General features: G+C 37.5%; 1 protein-coding gene across 2 annotated transcripts in view; it reads right to left on the reverse strand.

Annotated features, from left to right (window-relative positions):
- Positions 1–1034: 1034 nt before the first annotated feature.
- The window catches only part of slc16a1b (solute carrier family 16 member 1b), a 29052-nt gene continuing 4259 nt past the window's right edge, over positions 1035–25827 (reverse strand). For both annotated transcript variants that reach the window (XM_079897942.1, XM_079897941.1), the window contains exons 2-5: positions 15101–15395; positions 6391–6534; positions 5477–6271; positions 1035–3859 (exon numbers count right to left, since the gene is read on the reverse strand). In XM_079897942.1, the coding sequence (XP_079754068.1) occupies positions 3621–3859; positions 5477–6271; positions 6391–6534; positions 15101–15317 (1395 nt within the window). In that variant the 5' untranslated portion in view covers positions 15318–15395 and the 3' untranslated portion in view covers positions 1035–3620. The remainder of the gene's footprint in view (positions 3860–5476; positions 6272–6390; positions 6535–15100; positions 15396–25827) is intronic.

Raw genomic sequence — 25827 nt, forward strand, 5'->3', positions numbered from 1 at the left:
ATTGTGTTTCCAAAGATATATTAAGTACTTTCTTAATTAAACAAAACGCTTCTTTTTGTCTCGAAACGCATAACCTTTTTGTCTCAAAATACAGGTAAAACGCATAGGGTAAAACGTGATCTACAAGTTTATCGCCATCTGGTGGTGAAATTATGTCTCCGTGATAAAACTTAAAGTTAAATGATTAATCTAACTGTAGTGTATTTTTCCTCCTCTAGACTAGGGATAGTTGTCACGTTTTATATATAACATGTTTTATAAATAATAATAATAATTCATTACATTTATATAGCGCTTTTCTCGGCACTCAAAACGCTTTACATAATGGAAGGGGGAATCTCCTCAACCTCCACCAATGTGCAGCATCCATGGATGATGCGACGGCAGCCATATTGCGCCAGAAGTGATGAAGCCAATTAGTAATATATATATATATATATATGGGGATGATTAGGAGACCATGATGGACAGAGAGACTACTGGGCAAATTTGGCCAGGATGCCGGGGTTACACCCCTACTCGTTTCGAAAGACATTTTTTATATAGCATACTACAAGCTTTATATAACATGTAAAGCAGCGATTTTGTTGTTCAATATTTATTTATGTCCTCCAGCTTTTTATCAGAAGGGACTCACAAATGGAAATAATACATGCAAAAATTAATCCAATGACAACAATACAAATAGTAGTAGCCTACCATTTCTATAAATACCATTGAAAGACAATGCAAGTGCATGGTTTAAATGTAGGCCTATAATTTATTAGCAATAATAGTTTCATTTATTTTTGTGCACAATTTTTCACATTAGGCCTACAGTTTTGTTTCATAATTGCTGCCCTTTTAAAAACTAGCAGAAAACCTAGTTTAATGCGTCACATTCTATTGTGACAACTTACCCCATACTCAGTCACAACCTGTCTAACTACCATTATGCACATCTCATCAGTCTCCCAGTCCCAGGGCGTATGCAACAACAACATGACAGTTATATTATCAGAATTTATATATTAAACTCAGTAATAACACATTAACATTTTTAAAAAAGTTTATTGATTTGCTCATCCACACAAAACATCCAAACATACAAAATTTCACACGTGATCGTATTTAAAATAGCCTACCTAAAAATACAATTATTTTTCCTCTGCCCTGAAAACCTTCCAGGGGCCAGACTCTACCCCCTCTGCTAAATTAATCATGAAACCGTGAGTTTGCATGGAATCTCTGTGCAAAAACACATACAAATACAGTCAAAATCAAATACTTCCTACCTCAGCCTCTCTTGACCTCAGTCAATCGTCTTTCTGACAGAAGACTTTTAAAAAGCACTCTGGTTAGTGTTACTTCTGTTCAATTGACCAACAAGAAAAAGTGGGAATAAGATGATGGAAAATTCTCAGGGTGGTCCATTTTCTGTACAGCAGTAGCCTTTTGTCCTTCGCACAATTACCAAAACTAATAAGAAACCCACCTACACACACACACACAGTCGAGTGGTGTTTAAACAGCTCTTCCTGTAATCCGAAGTGCAGTCGGAGCAGCGATGAACTTTTCGGAGATACTGAAATTGAGTCATTAACACTCACCTGAACCTCTTTCTGCCTTTTGTCTAGCAGCTGCTATTATTCAGCTGAGCTCCGAGATTACCAGAGAACTGGAGCACTCATCCCCCAGGACCCAGACCGATCCATTTCTACTCAGGAAAAAAAGCGAAATAAATTGCCTTACACTGTGAATGCCGCATGAGCATAATTCAACAGTATGATTTTCACCTTAAATCTAACTATAATTAAAGTGCACTATACAAAAACTGCCATCTGCTCTGACTAAACGTTACTAGAAAATAATGACTTGTGTTTGGACAAATGTTTCTCAAAAATACTACAGAAACTGCAGTGAACCCGCATTTTTTAGGCCGCAGTGTCGCAACGAAGCGGCCAGCAGGTGGTGGTGTTTTCTCGCTTTTACAATGTATGTTTTTACCTGAAAGTGACTCAACGCAGCACTCTAGAGTGCCAAAACTGCCACTGATGTATGAGATTGCGTATCTTGTTATTTTTGCAGACCTGAGAGTCGTGTTGTCTTCCACATCATCAGCAAAATGTACTCTAAAAAAGCAGAAGCAATAAAATGGCTTCGGAAACATTAGCACTCATAAAAAGCATAAGCACCTTTGATTTGCACTAGCAGAACTTGAAATGGAGTCTATCTTTAGTCAACAAATTCAGTAACGTGTTTGATGCTGGCTCAGGTTGAAATGAAGGACTCTACTCTCCCTCAATATGGCACAAAACAAAAATTAATTTCAGACTATGAAATTAAAATCAATACACATCCTATTTATAATCGCAAACAGCTCTGTAAAAAGAGGTTTCAGGAATTAGTATTGTATGTACCTGTATGTAGATAGAAAGGCACTCAATCAAAGGCACAGGATCTGTTAGCAACCGTAATTAAAAGTTTCTAGACATCTAAAAACAACATGGTCAAAATGGCAAATCAACACACACTTTAAAAAGGATCCCCTATGTGAATGTATCCTAGTGAAACAATTATCATCTTCACTAAATTAAAAAGGGAAACAGAGAAGCTAAAGCTCCTCCAACAGACTGCTCATGTGAAGTGAGAATTGCCTCTCAGACAAAAACAAGACCTTTGCAATTTAGTGTTTGCTGCAGTTCCTAAAAACAGTAACCATGTTAATTTCCATGATTACAGTACAGTGCATGAACAGATGATGAGCAATGTGAGATCATGAGATCACCAGAGCAGGAAGCAATCTGTCAAAAACACACATTAAACTGCACTTGGAAACTAACCGTGAATTCTTCTGCCACTCTAAAAGGCAAAACACAGTAACTTCATATTTTAACTTCAGTCTATGATCTGTCCTATGACAGATGGGTTTTCATAAACTATGTTCAGATTCATATTCAGAGAAAACGGAGCACGAAAGTTGACATTGAATCAATCCAAGAACTTTTTCCGTCTGCGTTTTGTCTTCATGTGGCAGTCTAGCATTGCCTGGCACTATTTTCAACCCAGCCAATCAGAACAGAGAAAACTACAATACAGATACATAAAAAGTTCACACTCAACTTAAAAAAAAAAAAAGTGTATCCTACATATAATGACCTTTAGTCCAAAAAACTATTTCTATGATAGATATCCTTCTCCCATGTCTTGATCCGACAAATTCTGTGCGCACGTCACCTTAAAATGACACACGTGGCAATTCTCTTATGAAAATCTGCTCTATTTTGAAATGTGCATTTTGCAAGTTTCATTTAAAGGCAGATGAACTGTGTAATTCTGGAGTCTCAAACTAGGAATGCTCTTGTAATGGTTGTAATATACCAGAAAAAGGTGAATTGGGTCATTAAGGTACAGAGAGTCTCCCATATAAATGTTGGGAGAATGAAAGTAACATTTGAGGTGTGTGTGGGATTGCATAAAAAAATACTTTTTGTGCTTTTCAAAAATTGGCTGAATCATTAAGTAATGCTTTAGAGGGAACATTTCTGTGTTTATCATTTTGGACGGTCAGAATGGGAAGACATGGATTGTTGGCATGTGTGCGCAGTTTTTAGTGTCCTTTTCCGTTTGGCAACGTCCGCTCATGCATAACATTCGTCTCCAGCCGCCTCCTTTGCCTTCTCGTTCAGGGCATTGTCTACATTTGTTTCTTCATCTTTCTCTTCCAGCCTAGCTCTTCTCTCCTCCTCCCTCTTCTCTTTGTCCAATAGCCGGTAGTTGATTCCCATTCCCACAAACAGGAATACGCTGGCGACCACCAGGACGGCTCCACAACCCTGATATGTGTATCTATAATCATGGTAGATATCATTGAGTCTTCCTGCAAGGAAAGAAATGGGAAAATATTTTCATCAATCTCTGTTACACAGTAACTGGAACAGGACATGCGATGACGTTCATTGATTAGTGTAGTTAAAGCTGAAGCACGTCAAGTCCCGACTCAATCTTTGGTCTTTGTTTGAGCCAAGACAAACTGGTCATGACTGGACATTCTGAAAGTGCCACAGGGCTTGTGGAACTTACAAATTGCTCACTTATCTCACTTAGATCACACCTAACTCATTTTTCAGGTTCGAAAACGCGAGGTGCACAGCACTGCCCCATCACACAGAACGAGCAGTGCGCTGCGTTTTTTATGTTGCTAGGCAACCACTGAAACAGCTGTCCTGTCAGTCAAGTACATGTCAAATCAGCCTTTTATTAACTTTATTTACTCTGTTAACATTGTGGTAGTTACGGTTCGTAAAGTCGTTAAGCTCCAGGTAACCCGCGAGAGCACCACAAGTTTATCCTCCATCATCGCACTCTCCGGGGATTCAAGCAACTGTAGCTTTCATCACTAAAACGGAAGGCCCGCCTCTCCATTCATTCGATTGGACAGTGGAAAAAAACGTAATGACGTCGGGCGCTTTTTCCGCTCGGAGTTCCTTTTTTTTCAACTGCAAAAACGCGAGGCGCAGCAGGCGCATAAACAGCACGCAGAACGCTCACTGCCATAGGAAACCAATTGAAAAAAGGCGCCTCTCACTGCAAAAAACGCGTCAGGTGTGATTGGGGCCTTAGAGTTTTTTTTTTATAGTCACAGTTTAAAAAATTAAATAAAAACAGCTTTTATATTTAGTCAATATTTTAACAAGTCACTCATTTATCTCAGTAATAGCATTTTAGTTTATGAGAGTATGTAAAATTAGAATATCCAAGCATTTTATATCTTAATGTAACATTCATTAATTTATATTAATTAAAATGTTTTTAATATTTAATTTTATATATTGTTTTATTATTTGAAATATTTTAGTTGAGAACAATAAACAAAATATTGAAACATTTTAAATATTAATTCTAACATTGCCTTTAACTTCTAGTCATTATTATGTCATGTTCATACATTTTTGTAAAACATGTACAATTAAATTCAATACTTACATATTAATTTAATTATAATATTAATTAATATTGCTTTTTAATATATTTAATGAATATTTATTTTTGGTTTTATTTATTTATTATTTTTAAATGTTTTATTTTTAATATATTTATTATCATTTTATTTATATTCATAATTTTGAAAAAACTAAAAACATCCCATAAGTTGTCGCTATTTTGTTATGTCATATTAATATTTCACAATACCACTTTCAATGATGAGAAAATATTCAAGCATTTTATATATTAAATATGTATCAACATTTAATAAAAAAACTTAAAAAAAAGCGAAAATAGTCTTTAAAAGGTATATTACACTCAAAAACTAATTTTGTCATTTACTCTGTCAATCCAAACCTGCTTGGCCACCTTCTTTGGATGATCAAATGGTCAGTGGTAAACAAAACTGTTTGGTAGCCAACATTCCTCATACAGATTTGGAAAGACAAGAGGGTGAGTAAATGATGAGAGAATTATCATTTTGTCGTTTTTGGTCTACACCCAGCCTTACCCAGTAACGGCGGCCCCAGCAGCACAGGTCCACACTCCACGATGGTGACCAACCCGACAGCACTGGAGAATCTCTGAGTGCCCACCAGGTCCATGAGAGTCTCAAACAGCACAGAACTGAGCCAGCCGAACGCCACACCGAAAAACACTGCATAAATGGCAAAACCCAAGTAATCGGTGGAGAATGGCGCCATCAAGTGGCAGACGCCATTATACAGCACAGATGCTGCGAAGAAGTACTGGATGCGTGGACGGACCCAGCGTGTGTTGGCCAGCAGGCCCATGGACGGCCGAGCGATCATGTCAGTGAAGGCCAGGATGGACAACAAGAACGCAGCCTTATCCTTGGAAATGTCTTTACTCTTCGCGTAGTTACTGAGGAACACAAGGGGTGCGAAGAGGCCGAAAAACATGATGACGTTTCCGAGCAGGTACAGCAAGAAGCCTCGGTGGGTAAACAGGGTCAGATCCAGAAAGCCGTTGACGGTCTCAAGGCATGTTTTTTTCTCTTGCCGTTTGGGTTCGCCATCCTCTTTTGGAACGGCAGGTTGTGGTTTTGGTCCAATGGGTCGCATTAGCGACCCCGCAACACAGCAGTTTAGCAAAGCTCCTCCCAGGATGAGGAAACTGCCCCTCCACCCGAAATATTCAAACAGCCAGCTGTTCAACGGGGCCAGGGTGGACAAGAACACCGGGCTGCCCGCCATCGCGATGCCATTAGCTATTGGCCGCCGCTTGTAAAAGTATTTGCCAATCATGGTCAACGCTGGATTCAGATTAAAAGCCAAACCCAGTCCTAGAAACAGAGGAGAGGAGAGAAAGCTTGAACACATGATTCAGAAAGTGAGTTTGTAACTTTATTTAATTGTACTCACCCTGTCTTCATGATCAGTGTCATTACCGCAATGTACTTACCGCCTATAACTCCCACACAGAAGTAAAGACCCTCTACTGTGTTACAGAAGGATGCTGCGACTAATCCTGAGCCAGACAGAACCCCTCCACAAATCATGATGGGTCGACTACCATATTTATTCACCAGAATACTGCTGATTGGTCCTGTTGAGAAAAAAACAGGTTGGTTTTAAATAAAATAAACAAAAATCTGACATAATGTCTACTTACAGTTTAAACTGATTTGTGTGATTATTTATTATTTATATAGCTAAATACAAATTAAATATAAGACACTAGATTGGGTAACATTTTTGCAAACTTGATTAGTTTAACAGAAAATATGTGGGTAAAAAAAAAGGTAAAAACAAACAAACGAGCTAAACCTAAATTTGCAACCCACTGTGGTATTTTATAAAAAAATTATTTGATAAATTGTAAATTTAATTTGTTTATCTAATGCTTAGAAAATAGGTAAATAAGCAAATAAGTAAATAGTTTTCATTTCAAACTTCATTTAGCTAAATAAAAATAATAACACACATCACCCCATGTAACAGGGTTGCAAAAAATTCTAAACATATTATAATAAATAGAATATATATATAAAAAATGGTAATTTGACCCCCTGAGGTTGACAATCAACATTACCAACCATTTGTTGAAAAAGAAAAATCACTTTATTTAAGAGTTTTAGGCTACATTTTGTACCCTTTTAATGTTTCACCACAAGATGGCATAAAACAGTCATTCACGCCACTGACTGTTTCAAAGCAAGACTCCAGGAGGACACAGGAGACGATTCAGAGGAAGGAAACTTCACTACATGGCACGTGATCAACTGATGTGGTGTGAGGGAGAAAAACTTAATCAGCAGAATGAAGCTGACCCAAAGTGATCAGAACAAGAACAGACTACTGTTCATTTCAGTAAACATGGCTCAAACTTTATGGAAAGCAGACAAAACAAGCAGCCTAATACAACCTTCCTTTCTTTTTTTAACAGAATTAGGAATTCCCACACAAATACACAACTGCAAGATTTAATAAGCGGTTTCAAAGATATACAGTGAATATTTCTGAGCTGTACTGTGCATCACAGAAGACAGCAATACAAGTACAAGAAAGAGCATTCAGAAACAAAAAGAACCCGGTTATTTCTTCCTCTTTTTCTTGGTGAATAAATAAACTGATTCATCAGTGCAGTTTTCTTCTTGTGAAAGGCCCCATTTAGAGCAGCGTCACCCTTAAAGGGCTAGTTCACCCAAAAATTAAGATCATTTTGATGAAATTAGAGAGGTTTCTGACCGATGTTCCCTCTAATTTTTTTTCTTGCCGGGCAAAACTTCTCTATTGGGCAGACATTTTCACCACCTGAGCAAAAACATTCTTTATATCTGACCTGTACAGCATACGTAGAAACAAAATGGTTTCAACATGCAGTTGTAACTTTTAACTTGAATGGGCCATTTCTATTGTGTTTGAGCCTTGGTGTAACTTATTAGTATTAAATCATATTTTTGAAAACAATCAGTTAATTAAGAAGTCACTAAATTAAGTTTACCTTTTAGGTTACCCGGGAATCTTTTTTTACAGTGCTGTTAACTGTTTTAACTATTTACAAAATCTTCTGCAGAACAGTTCAATTCTTTACAATAAATATAATATAGTATGAAGTATTTGAAGTGATATAATATATCAGTTTAAATGCTTCAATTTGTTTTCATATTATATTGGTAAATGGTAAATGGACTGCATTTATATAGAGCTTTCATAGACCTATGGCCACCAAAGTGCTTTACATAGCCTCACATTCACCCATTCACTCACTCATTCATACACCGACGGCGGTGTCAGCCATGCAAGGCGCCATCCAGCTCGTCGGGAGCAGCTGGGGTTAGGTGTCTTGCTCATGGACACCTCGACACTTGGTCAGGTGGAACCGGGGATCGAACCACCAACCTTCCGGTTTGTAGACAACCTACATGAACCACTGAGCCCCGGCATATATATTATTTCATATTATAATATGAAAACAAACTGAAGCATTTAAATAGATCTAATAGCTAAATATTTTCAAGAAAAAGTGAATGTGAACTTTTATAGTAATCTAAACATCCCTGAAACCCTTAAATTTGATTCACATGTCTTTGCATTTCTCATTGCCTCTCGTATTTGTTATTCAAATATTGGTTATTTGGTTCGCAAACATGACAGTATTCTTACTGCGACAGATTTGGCTCACTGGCTGCAACTTTCTATGAAACCATCACACGCATGCTCACGTGAATAGGCTCGAAGACTGACAAGGAAGAGAAGAAATTGTTGAATATAGTCGTTATTTTTGTTTTTGCGCACAAAAAGTATTGTCTTCACTTCATAACATTAAACTTGAACCACTATAGTCACATGGACTACTTTAACAAAGTCTTAACAACCTTTCTGGGCCTTTAAAGTACGAGTTTGAGAAATATGAGAAAGTTATGACGTTTCTGTTTATAGAGGAGTCAGAAAGCTCTCAGATTTCATCAAATATCTTGTATATATATGTGCTCCGAAGATGAACAAAGATCTTAGGTTTGGAACGACATGAGGCTGAGTAATTCATGACAGAATTTTCATTTTTTGGGGCGAACTAACCCTTTAAAGCAATCAAAGTTGGATAACTTCAAAATGAGGTTTGGTCACGGTAACTAAGACTTTTAAACAATAAACAGACACAGAAAAGAATGAGAATCTGAGAGTCCATCACAGAGCTATTGAGAGAATCTGAAACAGTGCACAAGAATCTAGCGCAAACTCCATAAAAGTCATAGCATATAATTTTGTGTACACACAACCCAAGCTAATGATAACATGTCAAGGTAATGTATCTTTAAAAAAAGACTTGATAGATAATTCCTTATAGTACACATAAAAGTAAAGACAAAGCACTAAAACTACTATAAATTCTTTATGTTTGCAAAATTTTAGTTGTAAATATCTGCAAAATTTACATGTGCCGGTTCGCCATACAAGCTAATCTATCATCAGGAGGAGGAACTTTCCCGTATGTTCCATGCAGCCAATCAGAGTTCAAAGCAATTTGTCTGTCCCCCAGTCACATTCCTTGAATTAATTTATTCTGACAGGCTTTGTTTAGCAGCAAACAGGCCATCCTTTCCAGCCCACAAAAAAAGGGAAAAAAAAGACAAAAACAGCAGTGATTCAAATACACACATACACTATTATATAAACTGGTTCAGAAACACGGTAGTCAGAAGAGGACATTTTTTTTAGATATTCAGTCTGAGAGCTACTTGTAAAGTATTTTTTGCAGTTTTACAGAGATAATTTAAAATTTACAGGAGCACAGCAGTGTGATTCTCACAAACACTGGAGAAAACTCGAACACTCTACAAGGCCGAAAACAGCCACAGATCACACAGTGTTATGTTTTTTTTACACTTACACAACAGTAAGAAAGACAATCAGATCAGAGCTCATCTTGAACACGTCTTTACTGCGCAATTGCAACAATCGCATTCAACACTAGAGTGCGCAGATGCAAAATAACTTTTTAGTTATTGACTCAATTCACAACAGTTCCTCTCCTCCAGCTTTGATGTACTCACTTCCGATGTTTTGAAAAGAAATAACCTGTGTTGCTGTTGCATCCAAAAGTTAGTACCATGTTGGTACTAACTTACTTTGTAAGTGAGGGGCCGAGTAGTCAATATTTTACCTGGTTGCCACTTTTGGTGTGATTTGTCTCTATAGTCTCTAGCAAGCACATTTTTACCAACTTGCAAGGTCCTGAGTACGTATCATTTTGGATTTTGGCTACACTGCTTAGTTTGCACATCGGCACAAGTCAGATTTGCGTAAGTCTAGGCGTTAACAAAGACAAAGGGCCAAAAGAAAGTTTGCAATCTTTTCTCACAGTGGCACTCTCCTTCCATGGGATTCAGGGACTGAATAAAGCGTTCAGCCAGGCCATTCGTTACAGGAATTCTTCCGAGGTAAACTGTGTACCATCATCGCTGACCAACTGCTCTGGTAAGCCAGTGAGGGAGAATAATGTGCGGAGCAGTTCATCAGTCAGTGTAGGTGTAGCATTTTTGACAGGAAATACCTCCGGCCATTTTGAATATGCATCCACTACTACCAGGCAAATTGTCAAGAAAGGGTGTTGCGTAGTCTATGTGGACTCGCTGTCAGGGACTGGTGGGAAATTCCCACACGTGTAAAGTGGCTGCTTATGGCTGTGGTTTAATCTGTTTTTGAATCTGTCATTGGATCTGTGACACCCAGAACAGTTTTAGCTAGATCTTCAATTTGGCGATCTAGTCTAGGCCACCAAATATAACTTCTGGCCAGGCTTTTCATTTGAACAACAACTAAATGTCCTTTGTGTAAGGCAGTGAGTACTTTGCACACTCACTCGGTACTCCACACGACACATCCTTGTGTTACAGAAAGCTGCTCACGGTGGTTTGAGTAGTCAGGAAGTTGTGGATCTCCTCTAGCTGGCCATCCTTTCATGGTTAGGTCAAACACTTTGGCCATTACAGGATCTGGAATAGCCTCCCTTTGTATTTGAGCACTTGTGACAGGTAATGGTTCCATTTGAGCGATGTGAAACATAGTGTCATCTTTGACATCATCTAGGTTCTCCTGAGGAAGATGCAACAATCCATCTGTATTGCCATACTTTGTGCCCTTGAACTCAATTGAATAGTCATGACCACCAAGGAACAATGCCAAACGCTGTAGTTGTGCTGCTGCCATCACCGGAAAACTTAAAGTCACCAGAGACTCTTAAATCACCACTTTTCTTGACAATTGGAACTATGGGTGTAGCCCAGTCAGTCAAGCTTACTTTAGACAGAATTCCTTGGTCTTCTAGTCGTTTTAGCTCAGCCTCAACTTTGGGCGTACCGAATATGGTACAGGCTGTGCCTTGTGAAATTTTGGCTGCAAACCAGTCTCAATAGTAAGCCTTGCTTTAACGTATTTCAATGTTCCAATGCCATCTTAGAAAACTTGTGAGGATTGCGCAAGCACATGCTCTAGTTTGTCCTGCACAGAACACAATGTCACCTTGGGGGTAACTCGCATATCTTTTATGGACTGCCAGTTGAGCCGAATGCAATTCACATCCAAATAAGGGTACTCCACCCTTTTTCAGCACACAAGGATCTAAAACACACCTTTTGTTTTCACATTTTGGTCTGACTCATAATTTTCCCATGGGTGCAATTTTCACACCTGTGTAGGTCTTGATCATTACTCAAGTGCATTTTAGTTTAAGATTGTCGAAATTGTCTTTGTAATCCATGTATGATAATATTGACAGCACTGTGCATGTGTCAAGTTCCATCTTCAATTTTACGCCTTCAATAATTGGAGTCACCCAGATCATTTTGGGGTCCGTCTCTTTAAGGGAATGCAGCTCAATGTATGACAAGCCTGCCATATCAGCAATTGCAATTATCGCATTCAACACTAGAGTGTGCAGATGCAGAATACCTTTTTAGTTACTGACTCAATACATGACACAAAGAGATATTATTATATTACATAAATTCAATAAGTGCTGACATGAGTCAAGGACAAGAGAAGTGTCCAAACCTTGAATAAAAGTAAAGGACAAAAGGGCCACCACACTAGATTTTGTGTTCAAATCAATTTCTTTCATTCACTCATATACAAAAGCATATGTACAGAACATGATTTTAAAAATGCTGAGTTGTTTCAGCCCATGTTTAGGTCAAATATGGACAAAAATGTTTGGTTTGTCCATATTTTACCCAAACATGGGCTTAAACAACCCAGCATTTTTTTTTAAAAGAGCGGGGTTCATGTGGAAACAAAGATCTTTTTTTTTTTCTTTACCTGCAGCATGTCATGTGACCATTAACCGACATCAGAGAACTGAACAACTTATAATCCCAAGGGGAATTTTAAGTAAATATTTCAGGTCAAATGTGATCAGCAGACCAAAGTAGTTTGAAAATGGTATAGAATATTCTCATTTTAGTGTGCCAAAGTTCACGTATGGTGAACTCTCACCTGCAAATTGTATGGCAACAATTTGTTTGACCAAGAGAGGGTCTAAAAGTCACAGATTGGTCAAATCAAAGACAAACTCATTTTTGAAAGTTTAGATAATATAAACTTTACTCATTAGGAGAAGCTGCATGTTTGGCAATGTCAATGGAGTATTTTTTGAATGTATCATTAATATTGTAATTTTTTTATAAATGGCAGACAACATACGCTACTATTCAAAAGTTTAGGGATGTTACGATTTTTTCCAAATGTTTCTGAAAGAAGTCTCTTATTCTGACCAAGGCAGAATTTATTTGATAAAAAAACGAAAACAAACAAAAACTCTAGTAAAAACGGTAATATTGTGAAATGTTAAAAGTCAGTGTCACACGATCCTTCAGAAATCATTCTAATATGCTAATTTGGTTGTCAAAAAACATTTCTTATCAATGTTGAAAACGGTTGCGCTGCTTAATAGTTTTTTGTAAACCGTAAATCAATTTAAGGATTCTTTGATAAACAGAAAGTTCAAAAGAACAGCATTTATGTTGCAAAAGATTTATATTTCAAATAATAAAATGTATTTACTGTCACTTTTGATCAATTTAATGAACAATTTAAATGCATCCTTGTTTATTAAAAGTATTTTAAAAAACGTACTGACCCCTAACTTTTGAATGATACCATATGACATCATTTTGATTAGTGTGAACACCCCTTATGAAGAAAGAAGAAAAAAAGAGGATATAAAGTAATAAAGATTGATTCATTCATTCATTAGGTTACATTACAGCACATGTTCACTTGCATCAGCTCTTTAAATTTATTAAACTACACTTTTCCTTTCAAACATTCACTTTTTTAAATTCAGTCACATTTACAACAACTGGTTCACAAGAAAGAAAAAAAGAAAAGAGCAACTCTATCTTTCTCTCCCCCTCCCCTCCCCCGCTCTGCCTTTCTCAGATTATGGGTGACTGGAAGAGCCTCTTTGTTGAGTTCAGGCTACGTGCAAAGCAACATGAACCTAATGTAGTCAGTGTATATAAAGTGAGTGGTGGAAACCACAGACACGTTTGACACCAGGAAGTGACAACATCAGTCTACAGTGTACTCAGCCACATTTTCTCTGACGTGGTAGTTGACTGCAAACATTAGTCATACTATGTGCAAGTTTGTATCCTCCCTAGTACAGTGTCAAGTGACTCTGCAACTTTTCAAACCTTAAACCAAAAATTCATAGAAGGGTGGTTTAACAGTCTAATGACAAATCAGCACAGCCCCCTGGGTGATTGCCTGGTAGAACATCAGGTAGGAAAACTAGTTTAAACCTACATTTACCCAATCAGCTGAATTATAGGAAAACCTGTTTAAACATACAGCTGTGTTTCAGATCTGACCTTATTTTACTCTACCAGAACACAGAAGAGACTAAACAGCTAGAGAGAGAGTTAAGGTTCGTTCACACCATGAACAAGAACTATTAAAATAACTCAGTGTCCACACCAGCAGACGATATAAATGTTCGGTTTATTATAAGCGCGCACAGCGGTTTTGTCGTCTGCCACTTTAAATGCTTGAGCTCTTTAATGTTTGGTGGATTCTGATTGGCGGATTCCAATTGGCTGTTACTGTTTTTATGCTTAATCAGGTGGACAAAATCATTCTGAAAGTGATTCTAACAATATTGTTTCCCTTTGCTATTATCGTTATAGCTGTGGTGTGGACTCAGCTATTCTCTTATATTTAGAATGATTTTTAGAGCTATATTCTTAATCGTTATCATCCTTGGTGTGAACGGGCCTTTACACAAAACTCAGAATTGAACAACTCAATTGTTTTCAGTCAGGTGGCTGGTGCGGAGACCTGGAGGGAAACGCATGCATTGAACTGCAGCACAAACCTGTCTATTGTCCATCTGTTTCATGCCATGAATATTTAGATCACCTCTCAAAAGAAGGAAAACTAATTTATGTGAAAAAACTTTCGATCCATATCTCCTACCTCAGTATTTCAATCACTACAAACAGTACGATATTCACACAGAATGTGTTTTTAACAGGCAACTGCGCTGCTTTTCCATTGTTTTTTCTATGCAAACATTTTCTTTATAATGGTTTTCTATGGGAAAAAGCTTAATCTACAATATAGCGTGTTGCGTTCATATTTTCGGCACAGCTGTTTGCAGGCACTAAAAACCCTCACAGATTATGTTTTCAAGTAATTTTAGGTTTGAATGCGACAAGACAAAGCTGTGATCAAGTGGGTGAGATGTTTACTTGCTGTGCATTTAATGGGAAGCCTAATTACAAAGTATGTAAGTTTTATCACTAAAGGTTGTTTACTCAAAACAATAACAAAGATGTAACTTGATGATGCAGTGATGGAGCATAGAATCATGGGAGTTGTCGTGTTCACCTAATTCTGATACCATTCTGATACATCGACCTGTAGACGAACCTGTTTGAGTGAGTGGAGGCGGGGGTTTGCATATTCATACTATACTAAATGAACCACGTATGCTAAATGAAGCAAGGGTGTAGAGTTACATTCAAGCTATTTTAAGGCATGAATACATTTTTTAATAAAAAAATGTACCATTTTGGTGATCAAAGATGAATTTTAAGGAATTAAATAATTGACAGGGGGACTTTAAGTACCAAGCAGGACAGAAGTGAAAGTAGTAAAACAAAACTGACCTCCCGCATACATGACAGCCAGCATGATTGATGAGATCCATGACACTTGGCTGCTGGTGGCATCGAAAATCACCTCAATCTCTTTGAAGAACACCGTAATGGATTTGGGAAAGGCATAGGAGAAGCCAATGCTAATAAAGGCCCCTACTACCACTGCCCAGCCCCAGCCGCCCTCGGGAGGAGTGTAGCCTACCGGCCCTCCTGTTGCTGGCGGCATCTTTACACACACACACACTGACGAGGATGACGAAGAAGAAGAGAAGAATCAGCTGAGCTTCAAGCGAACTGGATCAGTCTGTAAGGGGAAAAAGAGAAGGATTTAGAGAAGGTGGCACACAAGCATAGACTGAAATAAGAGGATTCACATGACAGATCTCAACCCTAACCCTGTGAACTGTGTCAGACGCTGTTGTAGATCACACTGGACAAGATCCAATTCAGGGAAAGTTATCCACGCGGACAGAGCAAGAGTACAGCATGTGAATGAACAAAAACACTGTGTAAACAGCTTGTAGTTTGAGCGTAACTGCTATAGTTAGTTACTCTTTAACAGAGCTGATGTCAAAACACACAAACATACGAGACCTCATCAAAAGACATCAAAAACATCAAAAGAACAGAGATGTTGGCACAAGTGCCTTCACACACAAACAGTCTTTTCTGTCTCTCTTAGCCTTTAGAGCACAGAATAGGTTTATTTGAGCATGAAAGTCATGGTCTCGGCTGGTATGTGTGCTTGGAGGGGTGAAGGCTAAATCACTGCCAGGGCCTCAGATAGGAGGAAGGGTCATATATCAGAGAAGATAAAACAGATGGGGGTAAGGAGTCCCATTTTAATTAAGTCCTCTCTTTGTTGCTTCAGGCAGAACTTACCTGAGAACTCAAATAGCTGCTATGATGTAACTACTGTGAGGTAATGTGTGGGGTGACACGTTCACTTCAGGGGCTACCGTTTAAGCGAAGCACTGTTTTACTTGGTCAAAACAATCATAATAAAAATACATTTGATTATGTTAACAATACTCTGTGCCTTGTGGCTAATATGAGACACTTGTTGCACACTGCAGTAAGCTAGATCAATATTCGAATATTATATTAATAAAAGATGGATGACTTATGTTGCTAAAAGACATGCAATTATTTTAAAACATTGTATAGTGGATAAAAAGCTGTATTACTACAAATAAAGCTATTTCTGATTATGCTAGGTAAGCCACTTGACAAAATAGTGTTGTCTAATTTACTTTTTGGGTATAAACATGTAACTTGTGGTAAATCAAAAAAACAGGAGATTCAAACAATATTGTTGAGCTATGCAACAATTATAAGTTCTTTGGATTTAAACATTGCTGGAAACATTTGGGATAATGCAAGCACACAAGTCAACTAATTAACATTGTTCTAGTGTTTTTTTGAAATATTTTAATAAAAAATGTTTACATATTGTGCCTTAAATGTGCCTCTGGTCATTGAACTTTTTAGATGAATGCTGTGGCTTTTTAGGTCAGGTAGAATCTGCGATCTCTGACCCAGTTTGTTTGTTGGCTTTCAATGCTGCAATTCGCTGTGTTTTCTGCCTAAGATGTCGAAATGCTATTAGGTATATTGGAAGTAGGCAGGATCACACATACCAAAACAAAAACAGATTCCGCCACGGAACACACATTTCAAAGCAGAATTACTGGTTGTAACATTTGTTTTTCTTAGAAAAAAGGTATGTGAACCTAGCATGTTTCCTAAATATCTGCGAATATGCGGTATTTTTACGTTTTAGCACAGCCCCCCCAAAAAATTACATACAGCACCTTTAAAGGAATAGCCCTGAACTGTCAATTTACACACTCTTGTGTCAATAAAAACCTGTATGGCTGACTTTCATCAGTGGAACATAATCAATGATATTCTGAAGAATGTTGGTAATCAAACAGTGTCAATTTCCATTTGACTTCCATTGTATTTTTTGTGGCAGTCAATGGGAAACCAAACTGTTTGGTTTCCAGCGTTCTTCAAAATATCTTTTGAAAAAAAAAAAAAAAGTCATACAGGTTTGGAACGACATGAGGGTGAATAAATCCTTTTAACCACATTAGTCTAGGTTATGTTATCTCTGAGAAATCATGACAATATAGTTTCATTTTGTGTTAAAACCGGTTTATTAATAAGTTCATATGGTATTTGCAGAATCATGGGAATTGTCAAGGCCTGCTGTTGCATGTCTGAAGACGCTAAAAGCATGAGAGTATGTTAGTACACTCCAGCCATTCAAAGGATGATGAGAGATTCAACAGTTTTAGGTAATTGGTGAAATCGAGTGCAGTGAGCAGGGATTTTTGGCATAAATATTAGAGTGAGGGTTGTTTTTCAAGATAGCAGCTGACACTAACAAATATGTGAAGATGTGCCAAACATTCAAGAGGGTTGAACTGAGACTAACAGTTACCGCACATTAAGCCAATACAAATATAAGAGATACCAAAATTAAGAGACTTCCATTTTAAAAGTGGGCGCACATATTGTTCTAGTGGGGAACGGCTCTTGTCATTCTGCCACTAGACACAGCGAAGACCTCTAGTCTCGAATAGCCAAACTTTTGACAAACAACAAAGTCTGATTCACACAGCAGAGTATCCTGCCCAAGAGCTGCTAACAGAAAAACCACCGCCTGACCGACATCTGAATTGTTATACACAGCCAAATAGTTTGCAGATAACAATGAATGAGACGCTGAGACATTTAAGCAGCTGTTCGATCTTCAAGTATTACACATATTCCATCACTGCCAATACTGAAATGCAGAAGACTTGTTTTGAGAAAGAAACTCCTGCTGAACTCAACATTTCTAAAGAGCAGCTTTCACTGGCGCCACACGTAAACTTCTATTCTCTCTGCTATATGCATCAACCTTAAACTTAGATTTTTCACAACTTTATGAAGTAGCGTATTAAAATCATTCAGATATTGCAAGCATTTGTGATATGCTTATCGCATTATGTACATTTGCTATATTTCAATGTATTGTGCAGCCCTAAAAATAATAATAGGCCTAATAACAATAAATCCTATGGTCTTAAATAATGAAATAATGGAGGCTTATATTCCTTGGCTGACTGTTTGCATTAGAAAAAGGGGTAAAATTGGGTAAAATGTATTTTTTTATTGAAAGTACACCAACCCTGTCGATAAAATTGAGAGTATTAGAATATCACAAATAAACATATGGACAAGATTATGACACATAATTCTTTAAAACTATTCCACCCTCTACTACAAATTATAGCCCTAGAACAGGGGTCGGCAAGTAAGTTTGGCATCGGGCCAAAACATTTTCAAATGATAATTTAAGAAATTAATTGATGAAAAATGCAACTAGATTTGCCTGTGACAGACTGTTAAAAGTGTCTTTTGTAACTGGTAGTGAGCTCTGTGTTAAATCCTGTAGTAGGACAGTCATTAACAAAAAGCCACATTTGTGTGGCGGTGTCCGGGTTTTACACTGGATAAATGAATAAAGCAGTAGTGACATGTAACCTGCCAAGTATCTTCATTCACCAACTTGCAACACAGACCGCCTTGCTAAAACACATATGTGGGAGATGCAGAATGGATAAAAATAACTAAAAAAATAAAAGAGGACTTGAATAAGCCCATTAATGGCATGTTTGAGTTATGCTCTTAACGAACTATGTTTTATTTCCTCTTTCCATATTGTGAATAATAAATGTGTATCATTTTAATTAGCTTGTTACACAATGGAGCCTAACTTATTGTAATAATTATTTAACGTAGCTTACTTGTACACCTCAGAATTATTCCTTGGCATCCTCACGTACTAAACTGCATTTTTTTGGGTTTGCGTGCTGGAGGTATGCTATTACGTCGTGTGCAGAGTGATGTTAAAATTTAAGCTGGTGAGCATGATAATGGCACTATCAAAGACTCTAAAGAAGAAAGTTGACAGCGAAAATAGGGCATACAAAGAAGAATGGAAAGACAACTATGCGTTCATCCAACCTAGTTTTGTGAATGCAAAGCCGGTGTGTCTTATCTGCAACAAAGCGATCCACAGACTCTTTTGAATGTATTGCAGAAATTTTTTTAATTAAAAGCTCTCAATTCATCTCAAAATAAAACATTACTGCAAAAACGTTCTCGTACTTTTATTTTGAAGGCAAAATCACTAAAGACGAAGTTTTTGTGAGTAACTGTTGCTGACAGATCTATTTCAGAACCAAACGCTAACAAAATAATTTGGCTGCGGGCGCAGGCCAACCAGATATTATTGCTGGCCGGCCAGTTTTCGCCTGTTGCCGACCCCTGGCCTTGAATTTAAGACTGTAGTTAAGACAGTTATTCTTAATAACACACAATAAAACAATATACAGAAACATTTGTTCTTCTTGTGTGAATAGACTACAGACCTAAAATGAGGGACGGGCCACAAATCTGTGAGTACAGTTTGCAAAACTGTGGGAACGGTTTTTGATTTCATGTCAACTTGCATGTGACTGTTTCAATCCAGTATGTGATTTCATCATGTATTGATGCCATCAAATGCACAAACATCTGTGGTCAGACAACCTCAAAGACACAGTAGCTGAATTGTTCTGTAAACAAACTGAGAATGGAGACTTGAGCATTGTGATCCCACATTCTCCAACTTCCTTGTGATGTTTTATTTATGACTACAGACAGGCTAACCTCTGTTTGGTTTGCCAATGAAGTGATGCATTAACCCCTTCTCTTAATTGGGCTGCAAATCTGTCAATCACCTTCACAACTTGCTTATTTGGATTTTTTCACTGTTCTACACACACACACAAAACAACGTTTCCTATGAGAAATACCAGACAACACATTGGAAGTGAAACAGAGCCGCAATAAATGCTTAAAAATTGCACTTGGATGCCCGGTTGCTTTTTCACTCACGCGCAATGGGCTAATGAAGACAATCACATGTCGACAAAACCCCTGAGTCTGGAAAAATCTGTAGGCTTGAGCACTTTAAAGTGCTGATCTGTTTCCTAACACACTCCATTGAGACCTTTGAGGGGCCAAAACCCCAGCAGAATACCAGATCAGCTGGAGCCAGATCAACTCATACATAAGACTTGTGCATTCCTACCCGCTGTTCTTTTAATCCTCTGGAAACGTATGCATTTAATCTTACTTATAACTGGTACAGGAAAAATTAAAGTGTGTGTGTGTTGCGACCTCAAGATATCTAGCAAAAATAAGCATTTTTGTTTTCCGCTGACTTCGCATATATACCCTTGTAAGGGCAGTGTAGCTTAACTGCCATAACGTTATTTATAAATCATTAATAAAGTGTGACAACCCTGCAAAAACAAATAAGCAAAGATTAATACTTCTGGTTACTGCAAAACCATGTTGTAATATTCAGGGGTCAGAAATGAATTTAAAATCAGTACAACGTTATTAAAATATCTACACAATGTATGCATCCATATCTGTGGAAATCATGTTGGTTTAAAAACTGCTTGAACCATGACCATGTCTAAAATTAAATAGCCTGTAAATCTCCCAGAATGCTTCAGTATGGCCCAATTAAGCCATGAAGAGTCTCTTTCCTCCTGAGACTGCAGTGTTGGACAGGCTGCTGGTTCAGTGGTCTCCTGAGAGTCTGTGGATGTCCTGAACTGCTCTCCAAAGTGGATCTGTGTGTATATCAGTCAGACTCTCAACAGAAGAGGTTATGGCCTAATATTTCTCTACTGGGAGCTGCAGGATATTGACTAGTCATAGGTTGAGATGATGGTCTTGTGCTTTTTACAAGAGACAAGAGATCAGCACTAAAAGGAAGCAGATGTCCATTCTTACCCTCTCAGTGTAGGTCAGGTGTTGCATTTAATCTAAAGTTGGGATAAGTCAGAATGGTTGACTAGTTGGTCAATAGATGATCCATCATCAGCCATCATTAATTAAATCCCATTAAACATGGATCATTTTGCATACACGACACCATGATAGTGTTATTCCATATTCTGTTCACATTTTCAATGGATTTTCACTTTGCTCTCTGAAACTTAAAGGGATACTACACCGATTAGCATTAAGCTTCGTATTGGTAGAAACCCGGTAATATTCTCGAATGACCGTGCTTCTCTCCCTCATGTCCCCCTGAGACGAGAGATTTCTGTATTGTGTGTCTGGAAAAAAAAACTCAGATGAGGCAAAAATCATCATTTTGCGTCATCGGAGGCTTTTTTGGCCAGAGGCTAGAGACTACAGCCAGTAGTAGGAGCTAGTTCCGCATGTTTTTAACCCGCCCATAGAGGGTGGCATCTCACGATAAAATGGCGTCTTTTCAGTTTCGAGTCAACTAGTAGCTTAGTTGTATCATTTCTTCCGATACTGCCCTCTGTAACCGGTAGGCGTGGCCTGGGAGGGGCCTCGTAGGGCAGCGAAGCAAGTGCATTCTGGGAGTTGTTGTCTTTCATCCACATGAGCCAAAAATACATTTTCTGGCTTTTCTCAGTCTAGAAGGCATCAACTTCTAAAATAATTTCACATTTCTACTACATAAATGACCCAATTTAAATACACATTCATCTTTCCAGCGGTGAAATATCCCTTTAAATGTAATTATGACATTTTAAGTGAAATTCTTTGGAGACTGAAATGTCAGTTCATGCTTTTCAATTTAAATCAAATCTGTTTCTCAACAGGCCAATCAAACAGGTACGTTTTTCAGAGCAGCCTGATTTAAATGTTCTTATAATTCAGAACACAACAGGTATTCATTGCAATGAATGGTGGCTAGGGAAGAATACTGGTGGTACAGGAATAAAAATAGTTTGTGAATTCACAATAGAGCGTCTACTACTCTGTGTGTAGGGAGCAGCGGCACTGAACGCAAATTTTACAAGATGAGATTATTGTCAATGACACTCAGGGATCTGTTGCGCACCAAATCCTCTGCCAGCGCCATCATTCATCTCATCTTTCCTTACTCTCATCACGTAATAAGTGAAATCGGACTCCTGCTGTATGGAGCAGAGCAGATGCTTTCAGTTTGTAATTGTAGCATCCTTTGTCCAATTAAACAGAATGGTTTTTATTTCTACAAAAAGCAAAACAACAGTGGGGCTAGTGCCACAGTGACAGTGCCATGTGTTGAAGGCCAAGTATGGTAACCCATACCATTTTGCTGTGGCGCCCAGGGAGCGATTAGGGGTTAGGTGCCTTGCTCAAGGCCACCTCAGTCATTTCCTGTCAGTATTGAGAATCGAACCCGCAACCTTTGGGTTACCAGTCTGACTCTAACCATTAGGCCACGACGACAACGACTGCGTTGGGCAAGTAATGTAAACGGTGTAGGGCCGAATACTGTGTAACACCAACTATCACAGAAAGTCTCATATTAACTTGACAGGTAGTTAAAAATAAGTACTCTGGTGATTAATCTGTCAAGTAGCCTACTCAAGTATACAAAATGATAAGGATGCATATCCCTAGTTTTGTATGGCTTAATGGTTAAATAAGTCTGAAAGAAATAACACTTCCTATACTAGGGCTGCACGATATATAGAAATTATTGAAATATCGCAAATGTACATATAGTAATATGCATATCGAGCTTTGCATAGCCTAATCGCAACGGCTTGCAATATCTGAATCATTTTAATAGGCTACTACAAAAGGCTGCGAAAAGTCAAAGTTTCAGGTCGACTCCTAATAGCAAAGAATAGACTGGGCACATGACTGTTACTTGTGTGTGATTTGCTTGACGTTAAAAAGAGTTAAGCTCAATAAGCTGCAGAAAACTCCTCACTGCAGTACTCGCACTGTCTGACAATTTAAATAGTATTTAAATAGTTTTTGTTTTGTTTGTTTAAATTGATGTTAAAATGACATTGTCAGATTTGTGACATTACTATTTATGTAATGCTAAAACACTGCTGTTCACTTTCAGAAGTTGTGATGCTTTCCTTTCCCAGAAAGAATGTGAAACGTATATTGGTTATTTCATTTTCAGGTTTTAAATATTTAAAATATAATTTAAATGTATTATACACACTTAAAGCAATATTGTATCGCATATCGAATATCACATTATTTAACAAGTAATCACATAGCGCATTTTTTTTCAATATCGTGTAGCCCTACTTCCTACGCTGTCCCTGATACATAATCTCCATTTGTAACGCAGGTGACATTTAGTCTACCTTCCAAACGCCATATGGTTCTTAACATAAGTTTGTAGATCTGGATCTTCCAGTGAACATCAGTCCTCTCTGGCACTGAACAAAACAGATCACTACAAATAAACCCATCATAAAACATCAACTTTATTTGCTAGACACGAGTATGCATTTCTGAGATGCTCAAAAGAATAACAAAATCCCAAGAATTTTAAATAGATTGCCTTACTGAATATAAATAAACCTTCAATTCAACCTCCATCAAAACATCTGTAAACATTAAATGCATCTTCCATTGGAATGTTTAAAAGACAGAACATTAATGCAGAAAGGCCAATGACAGTGTAATAAGAGAGAGCATGGTAGATAAACAAAAGAAATATGTAGTCACCCACTTAGAGACTATGAGACTTTAGATATGGCCAATTACAGCTGTCTAGACTAGAGCTCTGGTCTGGTCAACCAGTTTACAGCTGCCATTATAATGAGAGCCCTCAGCTATGTTCAGAAGAATATACTATTCTTACTATAGCTGCATTAAGTATGCACATTTTCTTTACTGAGATAAAGTATCTGTATAATGTGGGAGAATAATGTATCCCATGATGCAATGTGCTCTATTTTACCTTTGATGGATGAATATGAGATGTTGCAATGTCTATGGCTCAATATCTGACTCATGATTTTTTACTGCCCAGAATTGAGACACAACGCAAAAGCGGATTTATTTTGAAGATGTAAACTGGGACTTTTTTAAACATTAGGCTAAACATGCACTATTTAAAAAAGCAGGTAGTTGGCTATACAGTGTATATTGAGCAGTACTAAAGCTTATCACAACCCTCTACAATGCGAGTAAATCACTCACATATGCGACTAAATCTTCAATATGGGTTAATTGGGTTAATTATTAATTATTATTATATTATAATTATTAGCCATTGGCTATCTAACAGATTCTTAGATTTTACTCGCCAGTGTGTGTGTTAAGAGGCTAAGTATAAGTTTAGCATACTATAGATAGTCCGAGTGTTCAGTGAGTGAAAATAATGTATGAGCGCTTGAGAGCTATGCTTATAATTGTGCTCTTACAAACTATTCCAACTAAAACATTCTGGGAAAATGTGTTTAGATAAAAACTGAAAGAGTTGTTGGAAGCTTAATGATGGTGACGTTGAATCTGTGGGACTGTGGTGTAGTTTGTTTATTTAGTTGTATTTTCCTAATTACTTAAGTTCTAATACACACACACACACGTCTGGTTTACTATCTTTGTGGGGACTCTCCATAGACTTAATGGTTTTTATACTGTACAAACGGTATATTCTATCTCCTTACACTAACCCTACCCATCACAGAAAACTTTCTGCATTTTTACATTTCCAAAAAAACTAATTCTGTATGATTTATAAGCTTGTTTACCCATGGGGACCTCAATTTAGGTCCCCACTGTGACAAGTCCCCATGAGTCTGTGTGCATTCAGGTTGAAGTCCCCACCGGGATAGAAAAACATGAAAAAAAACACACACACACACACACACACACAATTTATCAGTAGTCTGGTAAGTAACCAAAAATGTTTTACTAGCCAACGGTTAGGCCTACTTGAAGCGAATTATCTTATTTCACCAAAGACAATAGACACATGACATCTGGCTGCATCTCAAAAGAAGGAAGTGATCGTTTCCTGAAACTTCTTGGTCTGAAAAATTTACAAGTGTTCATGTTTAGTCATTAACGGTCAAAAAGTCAGGGGGGAAAGTGTGATAAAATGAATATGTAGTCTATGCCTTGGAGTACAATCTTTTAGGTTAAAGACTTTACATCAAAAGTTCTTTGCAAATAGAGAAGGATATACTCCATTGTTTTGAACTTAACCAGTGTTACTAAACTACACTCACTCTCATGTCATTTCAAACCTGTATGACTTGGAACACCACAAAAGAAATTACAAAGGAGCAGCCTGATTCAGATTTAAAAAAAAAAAAAAAACAACAACATTATGAAAGTATCGCTATATTCTAAGTCTTCTGAACAGACTGATATTGTCTATATGCAAAGAAAATCTTCTCTCCTTGGTGGGCTCATGAGAGAACAGATTCATGAACGGATCATTTATTGTATGGCTTCAGAAGAATTATGATGTATGGTCCATACTTTTATGGTACTTTGAATTCTGAAAGCTTAACTCCACATTCATCCACATTAGAAAAGGAAGCCAAATGGAATAATATGCAATGACACGAGTAAATATTTGTATATTTTTGCAACAACCCTGAAGAACTCATCAAACCATTTCCCCTTCTTATAAAATCGAATAGAGAACGCCCAACACCTATGTGTCATAAATGAACCACTCATGAAATCTGCATCATAATGTGTGGCCTCTAGTCAGAAACCAGACTGTTCATTTAGCAAAGTTTTGCTTACATGCATTTTAAATTTTGTGAACTTTTACAGTTCATTGAAACCAAAGGCCTTGTAAAGCCTATCAGACTGATGTTATTTTTCACAAACCCTTGTCTATCACTCTCAGTAGAGCAAAAAGGATGGTACTGAGTGAC

This window comes from Squalius cephalus, assembly GCF_949319135.1.
Source record: "Squalius cephalus genome assembly, chromosome: 16".
Taxonomy (NCBI): domain Eukaryota; kingdom Metazoa; phylum Chordata; class Actinopteri; order Cypriniformes; family Leuciscidae; genus Squalius; species Squalius cephalus.